The sequence below is a fragment of the Mauremys mutica genome, chromosome 6 (genome assembly GCF_020497125.1).
Source record: "Mauremys mutica isolate MM-2020 ecotype Southern chromosome 6, ASM2049712v1, whole genome shotgun sequence".
NCBI lineage: Eukaryota > Metazoa > Chordata > Testudines > Geoemydidae > Mauremys > Mauremys mutica.
This window is the reverse complement of record NC_059077.1, coordinates 2366326-2390029: the sequence shown is the minus strand read 5'-3', so window position 1 is coordinate 2390029 and position 23704 is coordinate 2366326. Positions and strand designations below refer to the sequence as shown.

General features: G+C 55.4%; 1 protein-coding gene across 2 annotated transcripts in view; it reads left to right on the top strand.

The window, feature by feature from the left end:
- Positions 1 to 20135, top strand: part of DNAJB5 (DnaJ heat shock protein family (Hsp40) member B5) — a 31724-nt gene extending 11589 nt beyond the window's left edge. For both annotated transcript variants that reach the window (XM_045021955.1, XM_045021954.1), the window contains exons 3-4: positions 7004 to 7602; positions 17982 to 20135. In XM_045021955.1, the coding sequence (XP_044877890.1) occupies positions 7004 to 7602; positions 17982 to 18215 (833 nt within the window). In that variant the 3' untranslated portion in view covers positions 18216 to 20135. The remainder of the gene's footprint in view (positions 1 to 7003; positions 7603 to 17981) is intronic.
- Positions 20136 to 23704: the final 3569 nt, after the last annotated feature.

The window sequence follows — 23704 nt, the reverse complement described above, 5'->3', positions numbered from 1 at the left end:
TAAAGCTCTAGAAAAAGGACACTGGAGAAGAACCTCCCAGGCCCCGGAGGGAAGGACTGGCTGTGGTTTAATAGTCCTGACTCTCCCTTGCTTCTGTGCTGCCCTGTTTATACTCGCAAGTAAAAACTGCAGCAGCCGTTTTTTCTAATAGACGCTCTAGAGCATGTTGGATGCTAAATGAGGCCAGAAACTGCTGACATGGCTCAGTCTGGCCAGGAAGGTGGGTCACCTGAGGGCTTTTCTGTGACCTCAACTTTCATCTCCCCTGCACCCTGCTGCTTCCCCAGGTCTGTGGATATCCCAATCTTCTCCCCTGCTGCCAGGAGATGGTGGAGCTTTCTTAAACACTGCTTGGTCCTTGAGGAAGCCCAGCTCCATGCAAACCTGGGGCTGATGTAAACCTGAACAGGGGATCTAAACTGCCGCTGAAAAAAATGTGTTAGCTGCATGCGCCCTGTCTGCACTGTCTCCATTCCGAGCCTCTCCAAGCCCATTCCTGCTGGCAGGTGCCCTGCTGTGAAGGGAACGGGGTGCAAAGGCAGCCAGTCAGCATAGTCCTGCTTAGTGCTCCATCCCAGGGCATGTTCCTCGTGCCTAGGGCGCTACCACATTCATGGCCATGAAAAACGCGTTACTATCTTTTGTGGGCTTTTACCCTATGCTATGCAGATTTCACGGGGGAGACCAGCGTTTCTCAAAATGGGGGTCCTGACCCAAAAGGGAGTTGCAGGGGGGTCACAAGGTTATTTTAGGGGGGTTGGGGTATTGCCACCCTTACTTCTGCGCTGAATTCAGAGCTGGGTGGCCGGAGAGCAGCGACTGTTAGCTGGGCACCCAGCTCTGAAGGCAGCGTCTCCCCGCAGCAGCGCAGAAATAAGGGTGGCAATACCATACCTGCCATCCTTACTTTTGTGCTGCTGCTGGCGGAGGCTCTGCCTTCAGAGCTGGGCTCCCAACCAGCAGCCGCCGTTCTCCAGCTGCCCAGCTCTGAAAGCAGCGCCGCCGCCAGCAGCAGCTCAGAAGTAAGGGTAGCAGTACTGCAACCTCCCCTACAATAACCGTGTGGAGCCCGCACCCCACAACTGCTTTTTGGGTCAGGACCCCTACAATGACAACCCCGTGACATTTTAGATTTAAAGAGCTGAAATCATGAAATTTATTATTTTTAAAATCCTCTCACCATGAAATTGACCAAACTGGACCGTGAATTTAGCAGGGCCCTACTCGTGCCAGACTGCTTCAGTGCTGGGTTAGCAGTCAGAATAAATACACAGTGCTAAGGCTGAGACTTCGCCCGTGGCCATGCCAGCAGGTGATGGGCCCTGTGGGGTCAGGAGAGGAACAGTATGGGCAGCTCTGGTCCTTCATCTCACCTTTTGGGTTCCACATTCTTTATTTTGCCATTATTCAGTGGGGTCGGCAGCGGGTTTCATTTTCTCCCATTGGACGCTGAGGGTGCCAGCGTATCCCGTGGAATCACCCTCCAGAGATCACTGCCCCCGCCGCTGCGAGGCTCAAACGCCAACTGTAACTGAGAACTTGAGTTTATTCTTGGTGTCAGCGGCTCGTTACTCTATGAACTTTCATGGCGCTGAGCTGAACAGAAAGGACTCCCCACGGCCCTGCTCGGGGAGCTCAGATCTGTGCTGTAGTTTCCCTCCCCTCCCCTCTATCAATGTTTCATCTCTTTGACTATGGTCTGGATAGAATTCTTCCGCCGGCGCCACGTGGCTCCCGCACATGCACAGCTGAGTTCTGGCGGGTGATGACACAGCAGGTAATAACTGGCCTTTGAGGATTAGGAATGATAAGGCCTCAGCTCTTCTGCACCCGAGCCTTTAGGACAAGGGCTGGAAGTAGGAACGGGGATAGGCATTTTCCCGTGATTTCCATCTGCTTTCTAGTTTATACTACTAGGGCCAATGGAAATGTTCTGGGCTTCACCACTGTCGCATAGCATGGGCTGTGCAAACAAGCCTCTCATTGCTCTCCTCTGTTAGGAGCCTTTACTGGGTGCCAACACAGACTTCCCTGTGTGGCAGACCATGACATCCGAAGCGTGCCACCTCTCAGTGGCTTGGGAAGGGCCAACTTGCCCTGCAGGAGCAACTAAGTAATTGTGGCTATGTCAAAAATCAAAGCAGCCTCAGTCCAAAAGAGCCTGTTGTTAAGGGTTCTTCCATTGCCAGCACCTCAGACCGGCGGGTGGCATCCTGGCAAAGTGTGGCTGCTCCTGGCCAGAAGAGGAGGCAAGAGGAAATTAATGGCTTTGTTTCTTTGAGCGTGGAGGGAAGAATCCAGAAGAAACTGACCAGCTGTTTCTGAACCAAACCAAACCATTCACAAAGCAACACATGGACTCGGAACCCTCTTGCGGGGGGCTGAATCCTGGGGTGGGACTCAAACACTGAAAGGAGGAAGGGGCTTGTCGTATGGCCCCAGTCCCGAGGTGAGGCCACGGCTGGCATACCCCTTACATGCTGTTTGGGGAGCTTACGTGGGATGAGAGGAAGGTTGGTTCAGGAGGGAGGGTTCTAGCCTGGGACTGGGAGACCTGGGTCCCTGTAATGGCACCAAACGCACTAACACATCTCTCAAGGCTTCTGAAAAGGGAGGCATCCCGTGAGACCTTGGGCAAGTCTCTTAGCCTCTCTGTGCAATAGGGCTGGCAGCCCTGCCCCCCTCAGTGTGTTGTGAGGTGCTCCCATACGGAAGTGATGAGGGCTAGATACCTGCCTTCTATAGACAGACAGGTCTTGTGCGGAACTCACCCACGCTGGTAACTGGACGCCTCCCTTTCCAGAAGCCTTGAGAGAAGGGTTAGCGGTAGTTTGGTGCCTTTGCAGTAGCGTGCCCAGGAGGGAGGCAGACCGAGAGAGAGGCCCTGAGTCGCGGTGTGCCCCGCTGGGGGTTGCCCGTACCTTCTCGTGCGCAGAGACAGCCCCTCTCTGCTCACGTGAGCCCAGCTCGTGCCTTCTGCTCCGTTCCACAGCAGAATCAAACTGCTGATGTCTGAGTGTTGCTGTGACACAAATGCAGCATTAGCTGTTGCCAGAGGATCACGTTGATGTTCCGGTGGGGGGGAGAGGGAGAGGAGGGGAGGAGAGGGGTGTCTGTCTAACCACTTGAAAGCACTGGGGGTGGACCTCCAGTTCCATTCTTTGCCAGGTTTGGGACACGAGAGCAGCCCCAGCAGGCTAGCGCGGGTAGAAGGAGACCTGCTGCGACGCTTTTGCAGGACTGGGCAAGGGGGCTCAGACATCACCCCACCCCTTGCCCCCACAAGGCCTTGGGCAAAAGAAAAGACTAAATGAAATTTGATGCAGGTCAGTTTCAGTATATGTACTGGTCTTACCTGTGCTTCCAAGCCTAAGTCCCCTTTGCACAGTGTTGCAGAGGCTTAAGGTGTGTGGCTGGCAGATGAGGAGCCTTTGCTTATGTGTATTGTATTCAAGCCAACAAAAGACCTCTGCATCCCAGGGCAAACTCATCTGTCAAGACCAACAGAAAAGAACAGGAAGTTTGTCCATCCTGCGTTTGCCTGGCTTGCGTCTCCTGCTGCTGGCTCTGACTAGAGGGGTTGGCACAGGACGTCAGCTTTTCAGAAATAGCACTATTTTGTAAGTGGAGAGCTGAAAATAGACACTGAGCTGGGCTTGGTTAGACCCCTTCTTGACCTCTCCAATCAGAAATATTTGACACAACATCCCGAAGCATGTGGCAATGTGAAGGGGACATTGGAAGTAGTCTACCCCCAGCCTTGCGTGACCTGCTGGGCACTTTAGTGATCCTCTTTGTGTTTTTATTGCAGATACACTTTTGAGAGGGCTGTCTGCCTGACACCCTGGCTGTGTAGGGACTTCCCGGGGTTTGCTGTGGACAGATATAAATGTAGGGTGTCTGTGCAGAATCAAGTAGGAGCAGGCTGCTGGAGAGGGTGGGGCCTGAGACAAGCCATGGTTGAAGATCTTTTGCTAGTTACCAAAAGAAATAAATACCCAACTTATTTGCTGTATCTCTGGGTTCTGCTCCTGAGCGCCATTCCAGCCTGGGCTGCTCACAGTGCAGGGGAAAGCGAGTCTTTTTTTTAAAAACAACAATCCATCATCTCTCCTCACACTTGTCTCCCACCAACAAGCTCTGACACTAACATCTCTGGTTGTTGAGCCGTGACTTCTTTTGCAAAGTACTTTGTGGCCCTCATGTTAGCCCTTTCATCTGAGAGCGTAGCGTGTCTCTCACTCGCGCACACGTTTGTGGTGGAGAGGCTCGCCAGCGTATAATGCTGACCTCCCATCAGTCTGTGTGGAAAAGCCCTGACTAAACAATTGCTGGCTGAGTTCAAAGCCTTCCGTAAATTGCTAAGTGTGCTCGTGCTGGGCCACGAGTCCCTGGCGCAGTTCAGCCGCCCTGGGAGATGCAGTAGATCACAGCACGCGCAGGGTGTTCAGGAGGTGATGTACTGCTGACGTACAGAGAGGACTCAGCACTGCCTTTGGCGGAACTTAGACTTCTAATTTGTGTCACTAAATTAGTCTCAAAGAGCCATCAACTGCCTAGTCCATATGGTCTTTGGACTCCAACCGTTACCATGCTGTGAAATTTAACAGATTACAGAGACTGAATTGCTTCCTGCAGTACAGCAGGAAGGAACATGGGAAGATTATGCTTAGGAGCCTGGCATGCAGGGGTGGCGAGTTATATGGGCCCCTGGTGCCTGTGCTCCAGGAACATTCAGGGGCCAGGGACCCGGCTCCAACAATGTTCGGGACCGTCTCTCTCCCCCAGCCCCACCTGCTGCCACCGGCGATTTAAAAGGTTGTCTCCACGTGCTGCCCCTGCCCCTGCTCCAAGCACCGATTCCACAGCTCCTATTGGCTGGGAACTGGTGCCTGCGGGCAGCGGTGCGTGGAGACCCCCCGCCTAGGAGGCGCTGCCAGAGGGGTGTATGGGTCACTTTCAGGAGACGCCTGTGGTAAGCGCTGCACCCCTCACCCTCTCCCACACCCCTGCCCCAGCGCAGAGCCCGCACCCAGACTCCCTCCCAGAGCCCTCGCCCCCGTCCCAGCCCAGAGCCTGCACCCCAAACCCTCTCCTGCACCCAGACGCCCTCCCAGAGCCCTCGCCCCCGTCCCAGCCCAGAGCCTGCACCCCAAACCCTCTCCCGCACCCCTGCCCCAGCGCAGAGCCAGCACCCAGACTCCCTCCCAGAGCCCTCGCCCCGTCCCAGCCCCGAGCCGGCACCCCACACCCTCTCCCGCACCCAGACTCCCTCCCCGAGCCCTCGCCCCCTGCCCCAGCCTAGAGCCTGCACCCCAAAACCCCTCCCGCACCCAGACTCCCTCCCAGAGCCCTCGCCCCCGTCCCAGCCCAGAGCCTGCACCCCAAACCCTCTCCCGCACCCAGACTCCCTCCCAGAGCCCTCGCCCCCTGCCCCAGCCTAGAGCCTGCACCCCAAACCCTCTCCCGCACCCAGACTCCCTCCCAGAGCCCTCGCCCCCTGCCCCAGCCTAGAGCCTGCACCCCAAAACCCCTCCCGCACCCAGACTCCCTCCCAGAGCCCTCGCCCCCGTCCCAGCCCAGAGCCTGCACCCCAAACCCTCTCCCGCACCCAGACGCCCTCGCCCCCCGCCCCAGCCTAGAGCCTGCACCCCAAGGCCCCTCCCGCACCCAGACGCCCTCGCCCCCTGCCCCAGCCTAGAGCCTGCACCCCAAACCCTCTCCCGCACCCAGACGCCCGCCCAGAGCCCTCGCCCCCCGCCCCAGCCCAGAGCCTGCACCCCAAACCCTCTCCCGCACCCAGACGCCCTCGCCCCCTGCCCCAGCCTAGAGCCTGCACCCCAAACCCTCTCCCGCACCCAGACGCCCTCACCCCCTGCCCCAGCCCAGAGCCTGCACCCCAAACCCTCTCCTGCATCTAGACTCCCTCCCAGAGCCCTCGCCCCCTGCCCCAGCCCAGAGCCTGCACCCCAAACCCTCTCCCGCACCCAAACTCCCTCCCAGAGCCCTCGCCCCCGTCCCAGCCCAGAGCCTGCACCCCAAACCCTCTCCCGCACCCAGACGCCCTCGCCCCCTGCCCCAGCCCAGAGCCTGCACCCCAAACCCTCTCCCGCACCCAGACGCCCTCCCAGAGCCCTCGCCCCCTGCCCCAGCCCAGAGTCTCCAGCCCAGAGTCTGCACCCCAAAACCCCTCCCGCACCCAGACTCCCTCCCAGAGCCTTAGGCAGGTGTGGGGCGGGGGCAGGCGGGACTTGGACCTGTTCTGGGCACCAACAAAAATTATACAAACCACCTGCCCCTGCTTGCATCTGTCTCTAGAAATGGAGCCTCCCAGAAGACTCTCTCAGTCATAAATACGTCTTTTTCCCTTGTGTTCTCCCCTGGCAAATACTGGTTCCAGTACTAGAAAAAAAGAAAATACAATCAAGTGTTTGTGGGAGACAGGCTAAGAATTTGGATGCTCATCGGCTTGGAGGTGGTGATAGAAGTCTGGCTGGCTACTTACTCTCCTTAGTAACACAGGATTTCTATAAACTTGCCTGTTTCATGCCCATTTAACATGAGCCCCAGTTACAAAGTGTCTACTGCAAACTTGAGCTCCAGCAAAGGGTTGAGAACAGAATTGCATCTCGACTCTCCGGACCCCGTAGGCTAGCTGTGGTGCTCACCTTCCAGCCAGGGAAGATAAGGTTGCTCAGTTGTATTCCTGCTAGCTAGTTTCTCCAGGGGAAAAGGGATGCAGATTGTGGCCAGGTTGGGACTGAAGGAGGGATGTGAGGGGATGTGTGGGATCCTACTGCCCAGAGAGAGGTAGAAAGCAGCACAAAGACTGAATTCCACCTTTGGTTCTCATGCTGCGTATTAGAAAAAAAACAATAAAAGTCTAGTCAGGGTGACCCGGCCGTCACTCTGTCTGCATTCCCTGTGCTTCAGGCAGGACCAGGAGGGAACCGCCTTCTTCCGGGGATTATGGTAACATTGTCTTTTCCTTGCTGTGTTCTAGGGCTCAAAACTGGAGGCGGTTCCTCTGGCGGCTCCGGCAACACTTTCCACTACACCTTCCACGGAGACCCACACGCTACCTTTGCTTCTTTCTTCGGTGGCTCCAATCCCTTCGACATCTTCTTTGCCAGCAGTCGCTCCCGGGCGTTCAATGGGTTCGATCAGGAAGATATGGATATCGATGACGACGATGACCCTTTCAACGCCTTTGGACGGTTCGGCTTCAACGGCATCAACGGAGTCCATCGACGGCACCCGGAGTCTCTCCACACACGAAGGAAGGTCCAGGACCCACCCATCATCCACGAGCTCAGGGTCTCCCTGGAAGAAATCTACCACGGCTCTACCAAAAGGATGAAAATCACCCGCCGGCGGCTGAACCCTGACGGGCGAACCACAAGGACCGAGGATAAGATATTGAACATTGTCATTAAAAGGGGGTGGAAAGAAGGAACCAAAATCACCTTTCCCAAAGAAGGAGATGCCACGCCAGACAACATCCCTGCCGACATCGTCTTCATTCTCAAGGACAAGCCTCACACGCATTTCAAGCGAGACGGCACAAACGTGGTCTACACGGCTATGATCAGTCTTAAAGAGGTGGGTCAGTGGGAGCTCCCCGCCGCTGTGCTCCTGGGAGATGTTTGCTAGTTTGAACAGAACAGATGAGAAGGGTGATTAACTTGCACGGGATTAGAAGGGCACATAGGGTGTAATACGCCAAAGCAAGAGAGATCTAGAGAGGAGTGTTGTCCCTTTGCTTTATAGACCAACATCCGTTCCTGTTTGCAGGAATTACACAACCTCGGTACTTCAGGCCCAACTGATACTGTTTTAACTGCTCTAATTACCCTTCCCCCCGGCTTGTGTGCCAAGTTTGACCTTTAGTATGGGGTGTTGGTGTCTGGAAAAGAGCTCAGACTCGAACCCCATAGGGCAAAGGAGAAGTTAGTCCGGTGGCTTTTGCCTGGCCAGCCCCATTTGTTGGTGTTGTCCCAAACACCACAGCTTGTCAGCCTTTGCCATCAGTGTTCTGCGCTTAAAGCCCAGGCTGACTGCGGCTGGGGAGGTGGGTTGGTGCCAGTGAGGTTGCAGGTTTGTTGGCGTGGCTGCATGGGGGCGGTTTGCCTGGCACCCTGGTCCTGGCTATGCCTGTGCTAGCCGTACTCTTCTCTCCTCTCCCTCCCGGGCTGTGTGCGCTGCGTTATTTATTCGAGCAGCACATGATGGTAGTTTTGTGCTTTGTAGAACAAGTCAGTCATGGTCTCTGGCCCATGGAGTTTGCAAGGAACTTTAGAGGGGGCTCGGTGAGTCAGAGCAACAAGCAGGGCAGGGCAGGAGTAGACAGGAAGACAAGGATAACCCACATTCATGAGATGCCTGTTTGATGGTACTGCTGTCTAACTTCTTTTTAATAAGTCCCAGCTGGCAGGTACATTTAAAATTTAAATTGCTGGCAGCTGCAATTTACCATTCACTTCAGATTGTAGAAGTTGTCTGTCTTTTCATGTAGATCTTGGTGGGCGGATTTTTTTAAAGACCGATTTAGTCCATGTACGCAAATGCATTTTATAGAAAAAATCTCAGCGGATCAGATCGTGGGTACAGACGTCTCAGTGTGTGCCCTTGAATGAGGATACTAATCAGGATGGCTCCTCTTCCTCTAACAGCTTGAGGGAACTTCCCCATGGGCTCTGTAAGCAGATGGAAGCATAGGACTCCCAGGGTGCGACTTCCCCTCATGCATGTGAATGAAGTGCCACTTCACAGCCCCACTGTGACCATTCAGAGCTGGGTGTTTTAGGGGACACTCTTCTGAAGGCATGTTGGAGACACTGGAGTCAAGGTGACTTACGTTGACACTGGAAACCGAAGTTTAGGCTTGAAGTGCGCGGCTCTGTTTTCTGCAGCCAGCACTACCTGGGAGAGGCAGCTCTGTTTATGGAGGCATACCTGCCATATCTCAGATGCTTCCTCGGTGCCTTCCTCACAGCTATGCCTGTGGCACCAGACCTAAGTGGGTCCTTCTGACATCAGTTTCATGTTCCTCAAGCATCTGTCAGTTTCATGTTTCCTGCTGAGGGCATGTGGGGGGTGGCCCCATCAATACTCAAGGCAGAGAATCTGCCCCTGTTCCGCTCCCTTTACCTGAGCGCTGAAAATCACCCAAGAGTCCTCGCGCGTAGAGAGGGCATAGCTAGTTGCTATGCCTCCCTCCTTGACGCCCTGCTGCAGAGGGAAGGAGGGTGGGGAGGTGGAGTGAGGCTGGAGCATCATGATCTCCAGGTATCCCTAGTTTCTAACCTGCTCTAATCAGAGCTGGGGCGGGGAATCAGGGAGCCGTAACTAATTGTTGCTTCTCAGTATCTCGTGGGTTGCCCTGGGTGGTTGTGTGGGAGGTGGGATCCATCCTGTGTTGGGAGCAACTGTGGCAGACTCCTGTCGTCCCTGGCTCCTGCATCCCATCAGGGAAACCTCCCTATTCTTCCCCTTTGTGACAGGGCTGGTTCAAACCCTTTAGTTAAACTGGCAGAGAGCCACGTTCTCAATTCTTCATCAGATACGCCCCTCCCCAGTACCCTGGCCCTCCCAGGCCTCAGGTCAGACATGAGCAGCTGGCCCATCAGATTTTGACAACTATCTTCTGTAGCTATCGCGTGATAAAACCAGTGGCCAAACCGGGGGGTGGAGAAGGGAGACACTTCCCCTGGTCTCTGAGTCCAGGTACCATTGAACTCTGTGTTCATCATTCCAGTCACTCGCATCTGTCCATGGCGAGCAAGCCAGCACTGGGCGCTCGCTGCCACTTGGCACGGCCCAACAGGAGCGGCCCAGCGGGAGACACATCTGAGAGGGCTTCCCCAGAGACGTGGGCGGCAGAAAACTGTCCGTTCTTAAAATTACATGAGCGGCTCAGTGGGAGGCAGAGAGAGGAAGAAGCTAACTTCACGAGTCTGAGTTAAACCAGCCCCACCAGAAACTTAACCTTTACGCTCGGAAGCAACCTCCCTGTGAATGCTTCAGCTTAGATCCTAGGTTTAGTGACGTCTGCCATTCACAGACGTTAGTGGCTTCCCTGTTTGTTTTGAGGCCTTGTCCTGTCCCCATTGAAGTCAATGGCAAAACTCCTCATTGGCTGTACTGGGAGCAGAATAAGGCCCATAGTTAAAGTAGGTAAATCCCTGCGTTTTCAGCTTGGCACAGCATTCAGCCATAAAACTTCCTCGGATTTAATCCAGGAGGCCAAATGTCACATGGGGCCCCCTCTTTAATGTGGAGGTGTAGACTGGAGGTTGCAGTGCAGGCTGGGGGCTTGGATTAAGGTGGAGCATTGTATGCTGGGACTCGCGTTAGTGGGCTGCACAAACATAATAAAAGTGAACTGTTCTCATATATCAAATTATATGCAAATGTGGTGTCCCCTGGGCTCCTGGCAAGTTGCCAGTGCGGTCCCTATCCTTTCAGAGTGATGGGCACTGGTTATTATGGAGCATGATATCAGTTGTCTGTCTGTCATCTCAGTGAAGGCAGCTTGGGGATTGGTCATTCCACTACAGCTTATCCAGTCGAGGGGATTATTTTCCACAGTTAGTGTCGCTAATTCTTGTCTGGTTTCGCTGGTGTTAAAGGGCTAAGTAGGGGTGGGAACCATCTGTACTAAGGAAATGTTAAAAATCCACTGTAGTGTCTGCTGCCTTCTTTCTTGCATTTTTGAATGCTTTGCAGTGTAACAAGCCTGTCGGTTTACACTTTCAGAGTCTCATGCTCTAGCACAGTGCTGCAGTGCCATGTGTGAGCTACAAACACAGGAGTGGCTGGCTGTCTGCTTTTCAATCACATCCCTTGGAATGAAACAAATATTCCTGGAGCACTTCTCCTGGCCCATTGAGCTCTCTGAAAGCTGATTCTAAAATACATAAATTTGGGCCAAATTCAGACTCTGTCCTTTGAAATCATTGGATGTGAATGGCAGGTGACGCTAAAGTTTTTTAATTTTGATACGTGATTTCTCCAGTCAGTTTCAAACTTGATGAGGAAACAGTTCAAGATATTGAGGAGGGGAGGGATTGTTTTTTCAAACAGTCTCATAGATGCCATAGTGAAATCAGTGCATCAGTTTTCCTCTGTTGGCTTTCCCGTCTGCGTAAAATCTAATCATCTTAAAATGAGTTGATTGTGGTATGGGTTTCTCTGCGTGGCCTCGAATCCTCTGCCAACTTGTGTGCTTTGCCATCCATCTCATTTTCCGTGTAATGGTTTTCTGACTCTGCCCCCTGTTGCTGTATCTTCTAAAAAGCAAAGAGTTTATATTTCATTTCACTTCTATTTATATTTCTTTCCATATATATGACCCTTAAGTATTACTTGAAACAGAAATTTTAGACAAACTAACTTTTTAAAATTTCACTTGACCTCTTTGCAAACAACTGTTAGATCTGTGCAGGCTCCACTTGGTGAAGCTGACGCATGAGTTCAGGTGAGGAAGGAGGAGTTTGTAAAAACTGCTAATAACCAATTTGTTGAAAGCACCCAATGGCCTGATTTTCAGAGGGTGATGAGCACCCAGCTCCTGCTGAAGCTAACGGGAGCTCCAGGTGCTCTGCACCTCTGCAGTTCGGGACAAGGTGGTGAGGACTTCGGGGTGGGATTGTCAGGAAGGGACCAGAGTGCACCGGCTGCGTGCAGAAGGTGGGGAAGAGTGAGCGAAACTAACCTGGTCCCCTGAGCCTGGAGAAGGGAGCCAATCTCCACCTGGAATGCAGCGAGTTCTGAACCCTGGAAGGTCACCGTTCATCATCACAAGTGCTGACAGCTGCTGAACTGCAGCATTGGGAATGGGATTCTAGACACAGCCCGGCTTCCCCATCCTTGCTACAGACTGTCCGCTTTTCATTGCTCTCGGTGACTGAGCCTGCAGCGCTGGGGCTGGGCAGGATTGGGTTCAGAGCATGGGCTGGTTTGGTTCTTTCTCCACCTAAAGGTGGCCCAGATTATCATGTGTAAACCAGAAAAGTAAGGCTGCTAGGGCCGCTTTAGAGGTCTCCAAGTATCACTGCTTGGCAAAGCACCTGGAGGCCCTTTGGCTGCCTTGTCAGCACTGACGCTCCTAGTCTCGGGTGGATGTATCCTTTTTACGGGTGGTTTGATTGACGTGTTTGTGGTGTCGGGCAGAGCCAGGAATAGAGCCCAGCGTCTCTCATTTCCATTCTATCTCCAGCCACTGGAGAGCCCGCCGTCCGCAGCCTGACTGCTCACATTCTCGGCCTGCTTCCAAAGGAGCGAAAATGGTCCAGTGACTGTGAGCTGCTTCTGGCATCAGAGCTCTTGTTTTCTTCTGTCCCCTGAAGGGAGCCAGAGTGGGCCCTTGCCATGCGGCTGGAGCTGCAGTCCCCTGGGTGGAGAAGCAAAGGGCACTTGGCTAATGACCGGGGGTGGGGGGATTGCAGCCTCCTTGGCTAGCAGGAAAGGACATCTGAATGGGGGCTACAGAGTCTTCCTTTTGCCTTGCCCTGTACTGTGATGTCTGAAATTGGCATGAGATTTTCCCAAAGGAAGGGGTCAGGGAGGAGAGGGCATGTTGGCTGCCTTAGACACAGCAAATCTATTTGCTGCTTTTGCTCTGGAGGGTAGGAGTGGGCACTTATCTGCCCTGAAAGCCAGCGGGCAGGGCCAGCAAATCTTGGAGGCCTCACACAACTGCGCCTGTTAGAGCCTGGGTTCAGCATAGGTGTCTGCTCTGAGCCCTGCTCCCAGGGGCTGGAGGGAGGAGGGATAGCTCAGTGGTTTGAGCATTGGCCTGCTAAACCCAGGGCTGTGAGTTCAACCCTTGAGGGGGCCACTTAGGGATCTGGGGCAAAAATCAGCACTTGGTTCCCCTAGTGTAGGCAGGGGGCTGGACTCGATGACCTTTCAAGGTCCCTTCCAGTTCTAGGAGATTAGTATATCTCCAATTTTTTTTTTTAAACCTCCCCTGTGAGCTTTATTAAGTTCTTCATCCCCCAGCAGCGTTGGCGCTTCTCGGAGCGTCGCTTCACGTCCCATTTGCTAACGGTGACGTTTTTCCCTCGATAAAAGTCCCTCCCCATGTGTGCAGTGGAGCTGTCGGGGTTATTTAAGGACACAAGGAGTTTCACGCTGCATTGCCAAGCTCTGTGGCCTGTTACTGCAGGCTGCCATGCAGCGCCACCCCCGCACACACGGGCCTTTCTGCAGGAGGCAGGGCTTGGATGTAGTGCTGACATCCCAGGGGGGCTTTCTCTTTGCCTCCTCAGACGTGCAGCGGGAGGGCTACAGCTCGGTGCTCTGGCATTCACTGGTCGCACTGCTGGGTGGCTTGTTCCTCGGTGGAGCCTCTGCATAGTTGCCTGATCCCAGGGAAACTGCACAAGCCCAGCGCTCGTTCTGCAGATGGAGAAGTGCCTGTCGGAGCAGAGGCCCAGCACTGACCTGCAGCCCTCCCTGTCACCCTGCCATTGTGGGAGCAAGACCCCACTGGCTCAAAGCCAATAGGGTCAGCTTTCCGGCCACACAACCCGAGGCTGGGACTGGGACGCGCAGCCAGCAAATGCCAGCCCTGGCAGCTTGGCTTGCAGAGTACCCACACGTTAGTGACTCCCATGTTTGGCCATACAAAGCCGCCCGTGTGCAGCAGCTCGAAGGGGAGTGCTGCCCGGATTGAACCTGGGAATGTGTGACAGCTTCCTTCCCTCCTCGACTCCCTGGGAGCCTGCTGGGCCGCGGGCAGAGGAGCTGTTGGTTACAGAGTAGCAATAAGCTAGTTCACGGGAGCAGGATCGGTCCATCCCCGCGTGTGGTTTACACATGGCTTGGGCTGGGGGGGACCGAGGGAGGAGCTTAGCCAGCCGGGGTGGGTTAGTCATTGCTGGGCTGGCTCTACAGTTTGGCCTCTGAGCAGCCCTGGCTGCAAGTGCTGCAGAGACGGATGCTCAAGGGCTTGTGGCACAGAGAGAAAATGTCCTGTGTGACTCTCGAGTGCCTATCCCAGCAGCCAGGAGCAGTGTGGATCCCAGCCTCTTCCAGTGAATGCAGGACTTGAGTGGCATCCTGGGGATCCTCTCCCCACACCCCCAAAATAAGCACCATCAGCCAAAGGGTTTCCTACAAACTGTCACACTGCACCCCCCTTCCCCAGGGGCTGGCTGCCGGTTTCCTGCCTGGTGCCTGCAGCCCAGTGCCACAGTCACTGAGAGCAAAGCCCTGAAATCGAACCTGGAAGAAGAGCCCAGTCCCTGCGCCTGTCAGCTTTGCACAGGCCCTCTTGAGTCGTGAGGCCCCAGCTCGGGGGAGATGGAGCCCAGGTCCAGCTACATGCGTCCCCTTTACTAAAGAGGCAAAACTTGTTAAGATTCGCACCCAAATAGAAAGTGGCAAAGCCACTACCACCCTGCTACAAGGAGAAGCCAGGCAGGGGAACTTGTAATGCTCCAGACAGGGCACTTCCTCTAGGTTCTCCGACCACAACGTCTGTCCTTAGCCCCTCTGTGGAGCTAGAGCCGTGCTGGGAGCCAGCCCCGTGTAGCCTACAGGAGAGCGGGCTCTATGGGGAGCAGAGAGGAACCTTTAGAGACTCATCCCGCAAAGCCCAGCAGGGGAGCTGTGTGTAGAGCTCCAGCCGCAGGCTGGTGGAAGCAGTGGGTACAAGTAGCTGGGGCAGAGGTGCGTTGCAGTTCTAAGTAAGCTCCCTGCCCACGTCCGTCAGTGGATCTCCCTGCTGCAGGGAGAACTTTCGAGAGCTTTAACTTCCAGGAAGCGTCTGTGCTGCAAGCACCGCATGGGCAGCTGAGGAATGCCTGGCTCTTGCTTTCCTGGCCTTTTGGAGGCTGTTGGCAGAGGTGCCAGGGCCCATGTGCTATAGATAAATCCAGCGCGCTGGGCAGAGATGCTGAGCTCTGGGAAGGGCGACAGCTGGCGAGCAGCAGAAACGTTCAGTTACTTCATCAGGGATTGAACAACAAGGCCACAGTCTAAATTTAGCTTGCGGCCTACCTCCCCCAGGCTCCTGGGCGGTCAGCGAAGGGTAGAGGGTGTCCCGTTGGGAACTCTCAGAAGGAAGAGGTGCTGCAGTTCAACCCCACTAGAGCGCTTTAGCAGCCGCTCGTCCGACTGCGTGGGGTGGGGGGGTGTCGGACTGGAGCCCTGTCCAGAGAATGATATTCAGGAAAACATGCCTCCTAGTGAGAGACTAAAGAAGCTGGATCTGTTTAGTTCAGCTGGGAGGAGGCTAAGGTTTTGGCTACACTTGCATTTCAAAGTGCTGCCGCGGCAGCGCTTTGAAGCGCTAAGTGTAGTCAAAGCGCCAGCGCTGGGAGAAAACTCTCCCAGCGCTGTCCGTACTTCACCTCCCTGTGGGGAATAACGGACAGCGCTGGGAGCCGCGCTCCCAGCGCTGGGGCTTTGACTACACTGGCGCTTTGTAGCGCCGCAATTTGCAGCGCTGCAGAGGGTGTGTTTTCACACCCTGCTGCAGCGCTGCAAATTTGTAAGTGTAGCCAAGCCCTAAGAGGCGACTTGACCACAGTCTATAGGCACTTAGGTGGGGATGAGATTTCTGGTGGCAGACGGCTCTTTGAATCTCGCAGCCAAAGGCAGAACAGGACCTACAGCTAGACAAGTTCAGAGGAGAAATAAGGCCCCGTTTGTTAACAGTGAGGGGAAATACCCATTGGAGCAACTCCCCTCGTGGATTCTCCGTCAGGCGGAATCGCTAGCTGGAGGCGGGATGAGACAGGCTGTATCTCAGCCAGCAGGGGAGGGCTTGCTTTAGAGATTACTGGCTGGTGCTGTGCAAGAGGTCAGACCAGGTGAATGATAATGGTCCCTCCTGGCCTTAAAAGCTAGGGAAGTACAGGTGGCCACTCCAGTCCAGATCCCCACACGCTCCTCAGCGCTCTTCTTGCCTGTGTGTGCGAGTGATCTGTGCTGGGAGACTGGCGTGCCCCGCAGGGGGGTGCACTCTGCTGCTGGAGGTGTCTGCCTGGGACCCACATGGAATCATGGATTTGAGATGGCCAGTCCCAGCATGTGGGGGTTTATTGGTGCAGTTTAGCATTCCTTGGGCTGACTGACCGACACTACCTGGCTGTAGGCAGCAATATTGTAGGCAGGTTCAGGGCAAGCTCCTTGCATGCACAGCTCTGTCAACGTGCCTTTATCCTGGCCTGCAGCACCCCTGCCATTCCAGCGCCAAGTGTCAGGGCTGCGTCTGCCCAGTGTGACCTGTGCCTGCACACCAAGGCTGTTGCCTTTTATAGTTTGTTGGAAGTCAGGCTGCATGTAATGAGGTTCCTAAAAAAAGACACGGGGTCTTGATTTCATCAAAACCCAGCTCATGAGTGACTGGCTGTTTCTGTGCATTTGCAGTTACTGTGCACATCCCCTGGCCAGTTTCCTGTCTGCGAGAGCTGGGTGCATGCAGACTCCTTGGTTATGTTACGTGAGGCATAGATCTGAATGTACTTTCTGTGAGCTTTTCCATCTGCAATGTTCTTCCATTCTCCAAGCCAGATGGCTCATGTTAGAAACGCTCTAGGTTTTGGCTGATTTAGTCAGGACTAGCTGAAACCAAGCCACATACCGGCTAACAGTACCGGGTCCTGCTTACTAAGAAAGACATGACATTTTGGGGTAGTGACCAGAAATCCCCCTGTGCAGTAATTAAAAGCTCCCGGTTGGTGATTCAGTCGTCGGGTTTGAGAATCACGGTGTGGGCAATGCACAGGCTGGCGGCGAGGGCAAGCCTGCGATTCACTGGATCCCGGTGAGCTGCGAAGTGCTTTGTAAAGCACCCCTTGGGAATGGCCAGTGCCTCAGGCATTGTCTGCCGTGGGCTGGGGCAGCAGGCGTCGAGGAGACCTCCCCACAGCTCACTTGCTCAAAGCTCTTCCTACAGGTCTGCTTGGGCCTGATTTTTATGCCTGAACTGGACCTGAGCCCAAGAGTCGTTTTCTGACCAGACGTTCCCCTCCCCCCGAACCCGAGTCAGCGCTGATGCTTCGTGCCCCTGGGAACCAGGCAGTGCCTCAGTCCTGCCAGCCGCTGCCCCCTGCTGCGCTGCGTGTGTGCTGCGGCTCCTCGGCACGCTCACTCCAAAGCACGCACGGTGCAGCAAGTGGCAGGAGTGTGGCATGCAGCCACTGCCATGTCAGCCCCTGGGCAGGAGGAGAGTCGACCCAAGCCTGAGACAGTCGGGACGTTTTCCAACCGGACTTGAACCCGACACTTGTAGTCTGGTCCTGTCGGGATCGGGTCTGGTTGCAGCATTCTAGCTCGTGTTGCTGTACAAATGGGGAACTGCGAACATGCACTGATACGCCATTACTAGGAAGAGTCGGGGGCGGGGGGATTATATCTATTAATGAGCCGCTTCCAAACTTATGATTTGTACTGCACAAAATGTGGTCAGGGCTGTGTAGCCAGAGTCCTTGCCACGCTCTGCAGCAGCAGGGCACCTCACTAGTCCGTTGTCCTGCTGGGGAGACAGTGACTCTGATTTCCTCCTCCTTCGGGGTCTCCGCTTCTCTTGGTTCAGACAAACATGGGGTAAAAGGAGAAATGCAGCCTGTCCTGAGTGCCCTGCACACTGGGTAGAGTTCTAGAGAAACCTGCCCCACTTCTGAAAGTGAGTGGAGTGAAGAGTGGTGCCACCATGAAACCACCACCGGGGTTGAACCCACATGCCATGTGTTTTTCTGGGGTGTTCTCAGTAGAGCACCCAGGATGTGTACATGGGGGAGACTCCTGTATATCCCCCAGATGATAATGGCGTCGCTGCCGCATTGCTAATAGACGTGACCTGGGTAACAGCGACAGACCAGAGGCTGGTGTCATGTCTGCTGGGTGAGGGAGCAGAACTGCTGAGGCCAGTAGTGGGTTCCCGCCTTGGCTGCTCTACGCACATGGGCCTTTTCTAGAGACCCCAAGTTGCAGCCGGTCTCACTGTTTGCTCTTCTTCCTTGCAGGCCTTGTGCGGCTGTACCGTGAACATTCCCACTCTCGACGGGAGGGTGATCCCTCTGCCCTGCAACGACATCATCAAGCCTGGCACCGTGAAGAGACTGCGAGGGGAAGGGCTGCCCTTCCCAAAGGTCCCCACCCAACGGGGAGACTTGATTGTCGAGTTCAAAGTCCGCTTCCCAGACAAAATAGCTCCGCAGACGAGACAGATCCTCAAACAGCACCTGCCATGCTCCTAGAGCCCCTGGGATGTTCTGCAAGCAGCAATACTCCTAACACACGTGCCACAGCATCTGAGCTGCACAAAGCGAAGGTGCCCGATCACACTCAAATGCAAAAAACCCACGCTCCTTTCCACACGGTCCTGTTAGCCCCAGCCCTATCGCCTGCCCTTTGTCGGCCTCTGCTATACGCTAGCAGTGTGGGATTCAGCAACTCAAACTCCTGGCTAACTTCTGCTGGCTCTCTGGGCTGGGGCCTTTCCCAAGGTCTAGCTTTTCTGCCTGGCACAAGCAGGTGGGCCTGGGCTGTGGCCCAGGGAGTTTTATCAGTTGATGGTTTTCACATCGCACGCTTTGAAGTCAACTTCCTGGCTAGAGGATGAATTTGTCTCCCGGAAAGCGTAGAGATTCCACCCCGTGTACATAGGACTTGGAAGGGTTAGCGTTGGCTTCCCCTTTCTGAAGCTCGCTGCTATTGGGTTCCATTAGTACCAGGAATCCAAACAAATTCCATGAGCGTGCACAGCAAAGGCACGGCTCGTATACACCAGGGCCACCGTAGCGAAACTGTTTCTTAGGTGGAACCACGGTACCTGGGGTCCATTCTGCTGTGCCAGGATTACAATGGATTATCCTCCGTGCTGATTGCAAACACTGAGCTGCAAGGCTCCTGGTCTCAGACCCTTCACCCCTCCTGCACCCTTCTTAAAACTTAAGCGTCCCGGCTTTATCGGTTCAGAGCATGTAAGACAGGTGGGGATGGAGTTGGGCCAGTGTCCTATCGGGGTGTTGCTGTGCATGCTGGCATGCCAAAAATGTATGGTGGTAGAAGGGAAGGGCAGGAGGCCCAGGATGCGAGCTTTCTTGTTCAGGTGTGTTGAGTTTGCATTGCTGCTTTTATATATAACCCCATAAGGGTTTTTTCTGGAGTGGTTCATCCCAGCTCTTTTGGGGATCAATTCAGCCATATGAACATCGTGTCTGTGAGAACATAATCCGTGCGTAGCAGGAGTCTAGGTGTAAAAGCAGAGCCAAGTGTGAGTGGAGCTGAGGTTTGTTTTGCTGGCGTTTGAGTTACGCTGTAGGGATTTAGCAGCAGGAAGAATGCGCATGTAGATATTTTCCCGCAGAGCAGATGGAATTCAGGATGCGTTTCGGGGATGAGGAGGAGGGAATCTGCTTGGGTGGCTTTGTTTTTAAATGCTGTATTTTTTTAAACTTGGATTTCCAGTGGGAGAATTTTTATATTTATTACATCAGCCTATCTTGCCAATATCTCTGGGGCTGGGTTCTTCGTACAATGAGGCATATTTAACCTGCCTTTGGGACGGTTCAGAAGCTGATCCTCCAAAGAAGCACAGGGTTTCTAGTCAAACAGACACAGTGCAAGCAGATGGCCATTGCCCTGGGAGTCCTTTGGACTTGAAATGAGAGGTTTTCTCTGGGCTCCTTCCCTGTGTCTAGGCCTCTGACGAGCCAGGCCTTGTCAGAGCACCTTTGGAATCTTGCATCGGTAAGTTGGAGCTGGCTTGAAGCTAACTTGGTTTTAACTGAGGTATTCTGGAGTGTCCATTGATACTCTGCTGTGGGATGTACACCCCAGTCCGCTATGTACAGCTGTACAGTATGTAACGTGTAGGGGGAAGGGAATCCAGGGCAAAGACGGCGTTCTGGAGAGGGGGAAACTGTCACGCAGCGCTTAATTTATAAACCCGTTTGAATGGTTCCGATGATGCCTTGTCCCTCCGGTGTTACGTGTTCGGTTATAAAAACAGAAACGCTGTTCAGATAGCCCTGCCGGGGGGAGAGGAGCCTGGAGCAGCACTCCAGGCTGGGAGCTGCTTTGTTTTTCTCAGTTTCAATGAGATCCTGAATGTTTTATAGTGGGGGTTGTTTTTTTGTAATTTTTTTTTTGTAATGTCAGTATTGAGAAAAATAAAGTATTTTAAAAATAAGCCTGCTTGTTGTGTGCTGGCCTTGTCAGTGCTGGGGCAGGGCAGGGGTTCCCTCGGCCTGGCACTCTCGACACACACAAGCTCCCTGCGGCCTCACATCCCCGCTGAGCCCTGGGTTCTGCCAGAGACAGCGCCCTGCGGCACTGCCCCTCCCAGGGCAGTAAACCAGCCCCTGGAGCTCTGCTTACCACGGGGGATTTTCTCCTCTGGCTGACACGGGCTCAGTCTGTCTCGTCTGGTCCTTCCGTCGCTTCAGGCCGTTGCTCCTTGTCCTGGTCCCTTCTCTCTGAAGCTCTGCCGGTGCTTTCGGCAGCTTGCTAGACTCCCGTCTACAGCACCTGGCTCCAAGTGCAGTGGGAAGGGGAGTTTTCAGAGACCTCTAAAAGCTGGTTTCCTGCGTGGACAGTGGGGATCTCTCAGCCCTTTTCACAGGAGTAAGTTTGCCCCTTGGCCAAAATTTCCATCCCCCTCACCCGCTAGTGATGCGGGGCTTTGGCTGAGAGCGACGCCCCCCGCGAGGGCTGTGTGCGCGCCAGGCACTGGAGCGGAAGGGGTGCAGCCCTGTAAAACACGCTGCCCTGCAACCCAGTGTTCCAGAACCCGCCACTTTCAGCCTTCGCCCTGAATATCAGCCTTGACTGGAGCCAAAACACAGGCCCAGTTCTTCAGCCTCTGCGGCGCTGCTGTCGCTGGAGCCCCGTTCCTCCGGAGCCCCCTTCAAATGGTCGGACTAGATAGTCGCAATGGTCCCCTCCGGCCTGGGAATCCATGAAATCACTCTGCCTGCACTGTCGTCTCGTCTCTGGAAAAGGCCAGAGTCCAGGAGCATGGAAATCCGCCATTGGCCCTGTGGGGGAGGGGAAAGACTTGGGGCGGACTGTTGTGTGCAGATGTCCAAAGGGTGAAAGCAGGGGCTTCCCCTAGGATTGTCCCCATCCCAAACCCAGCAGGGCAGCCAGATTTCACAGGCACCATCCCCTGTCCCTGCTGAGCCGAGTAGGGTCAGAGGTCTTGTAACAAACCAACCTACCGTAGAGACTTTTGCTAGCCCAGCGGGTTTGCAGGGTGGATCGGGGATGCTGGTATTTGAGCAATCCTCAGGTCTTGCCATGGTCATGTGACAGGCCCAGACACTCATCCACTGCCCCTGGACACAGGAAACTGCCCCAAGCTAAAACAGTCTCCCCCCCGCCCTCCCCCGCAAAGCCCTGCCCCAGTGGAGTTCTGACTTTGGGCAGAGAGACGGGCCGCAGACTGCGTGGAGCCCGGGGGGGGGAGGGTTGTGTACAAGGTGCTCAGATGCTATGGGGGAGGGGCATCCGTATAGAACTCTACAACAAATGTGGGCCCTAGTCTGTTCTAGTCAAACCTCTTCCTCTGAGCCTCCATCTCACAGGCCGTTGCCTGAGCCTGAGCTGAAATGACCTCAACAGGCTTGTGTGCACGAGCTGGGTCGCCGGGGCACACGGGGTCGCCGGGGCTCATGGGGCCGCTGGGTTGTAGTGGGGTCACTGAATGCTAAGGGCTGGGGACAGACCCTGCTAGCGCAGTACGGGGGAGTGGTAGACACAGAGTGCTAACAATATATCACCTCCCAAAGCCTCGGAGCCCAGCTCTGCCCCCCACAGCTCCCACAACAGCTCAGCCTACGTGCCAGGGCAGCTGAGGCCCAGCCAGGCCGGCGCACAAGGATGAGAGATTCCTGCCCCCTTCCCATGGGACAACACGGGGGATGCAGGGAGGGAACATGATCTGCCCAAGGTAACGCAGCCCATCAGCAACAGGGCTGCAAATAGAACCCAGGAGTCCTGGTTCCCTGACATCACCACTAACCCACCTGCTCTCCATGCAAAGATGCTGCTGACCAGCTGCACGTTCAGGTCTCCCGTCAGTCCCGGGTGTCGGGACTGTCCTGTTGTGAGACCCAAACCCCGGTCCCAGTTTGTGAACATTTCCCATCCCCAGGGCAAAGGGACAGTTTGCCCCCTGGCCCCCATTTGAGAGGGGCCCCAACCGGAGTGGCACTGTGACCTGCCCCATGGGGCTGCAGGCTCCCGCAGGCGTGTGCGGAGGGGCATCCGGCCCAAACCTGCATGGTGCTGCCCCGGGAACCCTGCAATTCCAGCAGGCTGCGCTCCAAGCGTTTCTCCTGCTGCTGGCGAACGCACTTTAACGCGGGAATCTGGGGCAAGGGAGGGGCTGTTTGTGCAGTGACACCCCCCCACACACACAAAGGGAAGGGCCGGGGCTGAGGGGCTCCCGGTGGATTCTTTACTGAGCATGGCCAGAGTGCTTGGCGCTGCACGGGACCGGCTCTGTCCCAGTCCCCCAGACCAGCCATGCAGCTCTGCCCCGGGCTTCACCCCCCACCAGCTGCGAGGAGTGCTGGGGGGAGGGGGTTTGCAGGCGGGATCTGACCAGCGAGAGGACAGACACGGAGGTGGGGCAGCCTGGCCCACAGGGCCCAGCCAGAAACAGAAGGCGGAGTGCGGGCTGGGGGCTGACGCTGCCTTTAGGATGGTTCGCTGCTCCTGCTGCTGGAACCCAGACTCCTGCCCGTCAGCCGCCTGGCGAGCCCTGTTCCCTGGGACACAGCCTGGCCCCTGAAGCCCGGCTCCGGCCTTGCTGCGGGCGGTTCCCGTGTGGTCCCCAGTATGAGAGCGAACGCCCTCAGCCAGGGAGCCCACAGGCCACTCACCTCTCCAGTTCCTTGGGCACTGGCTTGCCCTGAGCTGCCTGCGGGGCAGGGTAACTCGGCACGTGGGGCGGACGGAAGGCAGGCTTGGGCTCAAACCTGAGTTAGAACCCGGGCTCAGTCTGCGGTGTAGACACACCCCCGGCTGGCCTGTGCCAGCTGACGGGGGCTGGGTCAGGGCCGTGTAGACTTCTGGGTTCAGGTTGGCACCTGGGCTCTGGGAGCCTCCCACAATCCTAGAGCCCAGCCTCCAGCCCGAGCCCAGATGTCTACCCAGCACTTATACACCCCCTTAGCCTGCGCCCTGGAAGCCCGAGGCAGCTGGCCCGGGCCGGCCGCAGGACACATGCCCTAGGTGATGTCCCCAATGTCACACAGTGATGCTGCTGTGGAACAGGGAAATGAACCCTGGGCTCCTGGGCCATCCTGGCTGAATGGCAGGAGGTGATCTCAGCAGGGCTGGGGATCGGGACCCTCTGCCCCCTGGAAGGAGAGGGAGCCCTGCCTTCGGGGCACTGAAAGCTGACCATGCTTTGGAGACAGGGGAGCTATCCTGCCACAGGCGCCTGGGAGGGGCAGGCAGGACCCAGTGGGCCATTCCGTCCCTGCTGTCCGCGATCATGGACTCACCGAGGCAAGAGCAGCTGCGAAAGAACGTCAGTCCTGGCCCTTAGAATCATAGAACATCAGGGTTGGAAGGGACCTCAGGACCCCTGCTCAAAGCAGGACCAATCCCCAACTAAATCATCCCAGCCAGGGCTTTGTCAAGCTGGGCCTTAAAAACCTCTAAGGAAGGAGATTCCACCACCTCCCTAGGGAACCCATCCCAGTGCTTCAACACCCTCCGAGTGAAATAG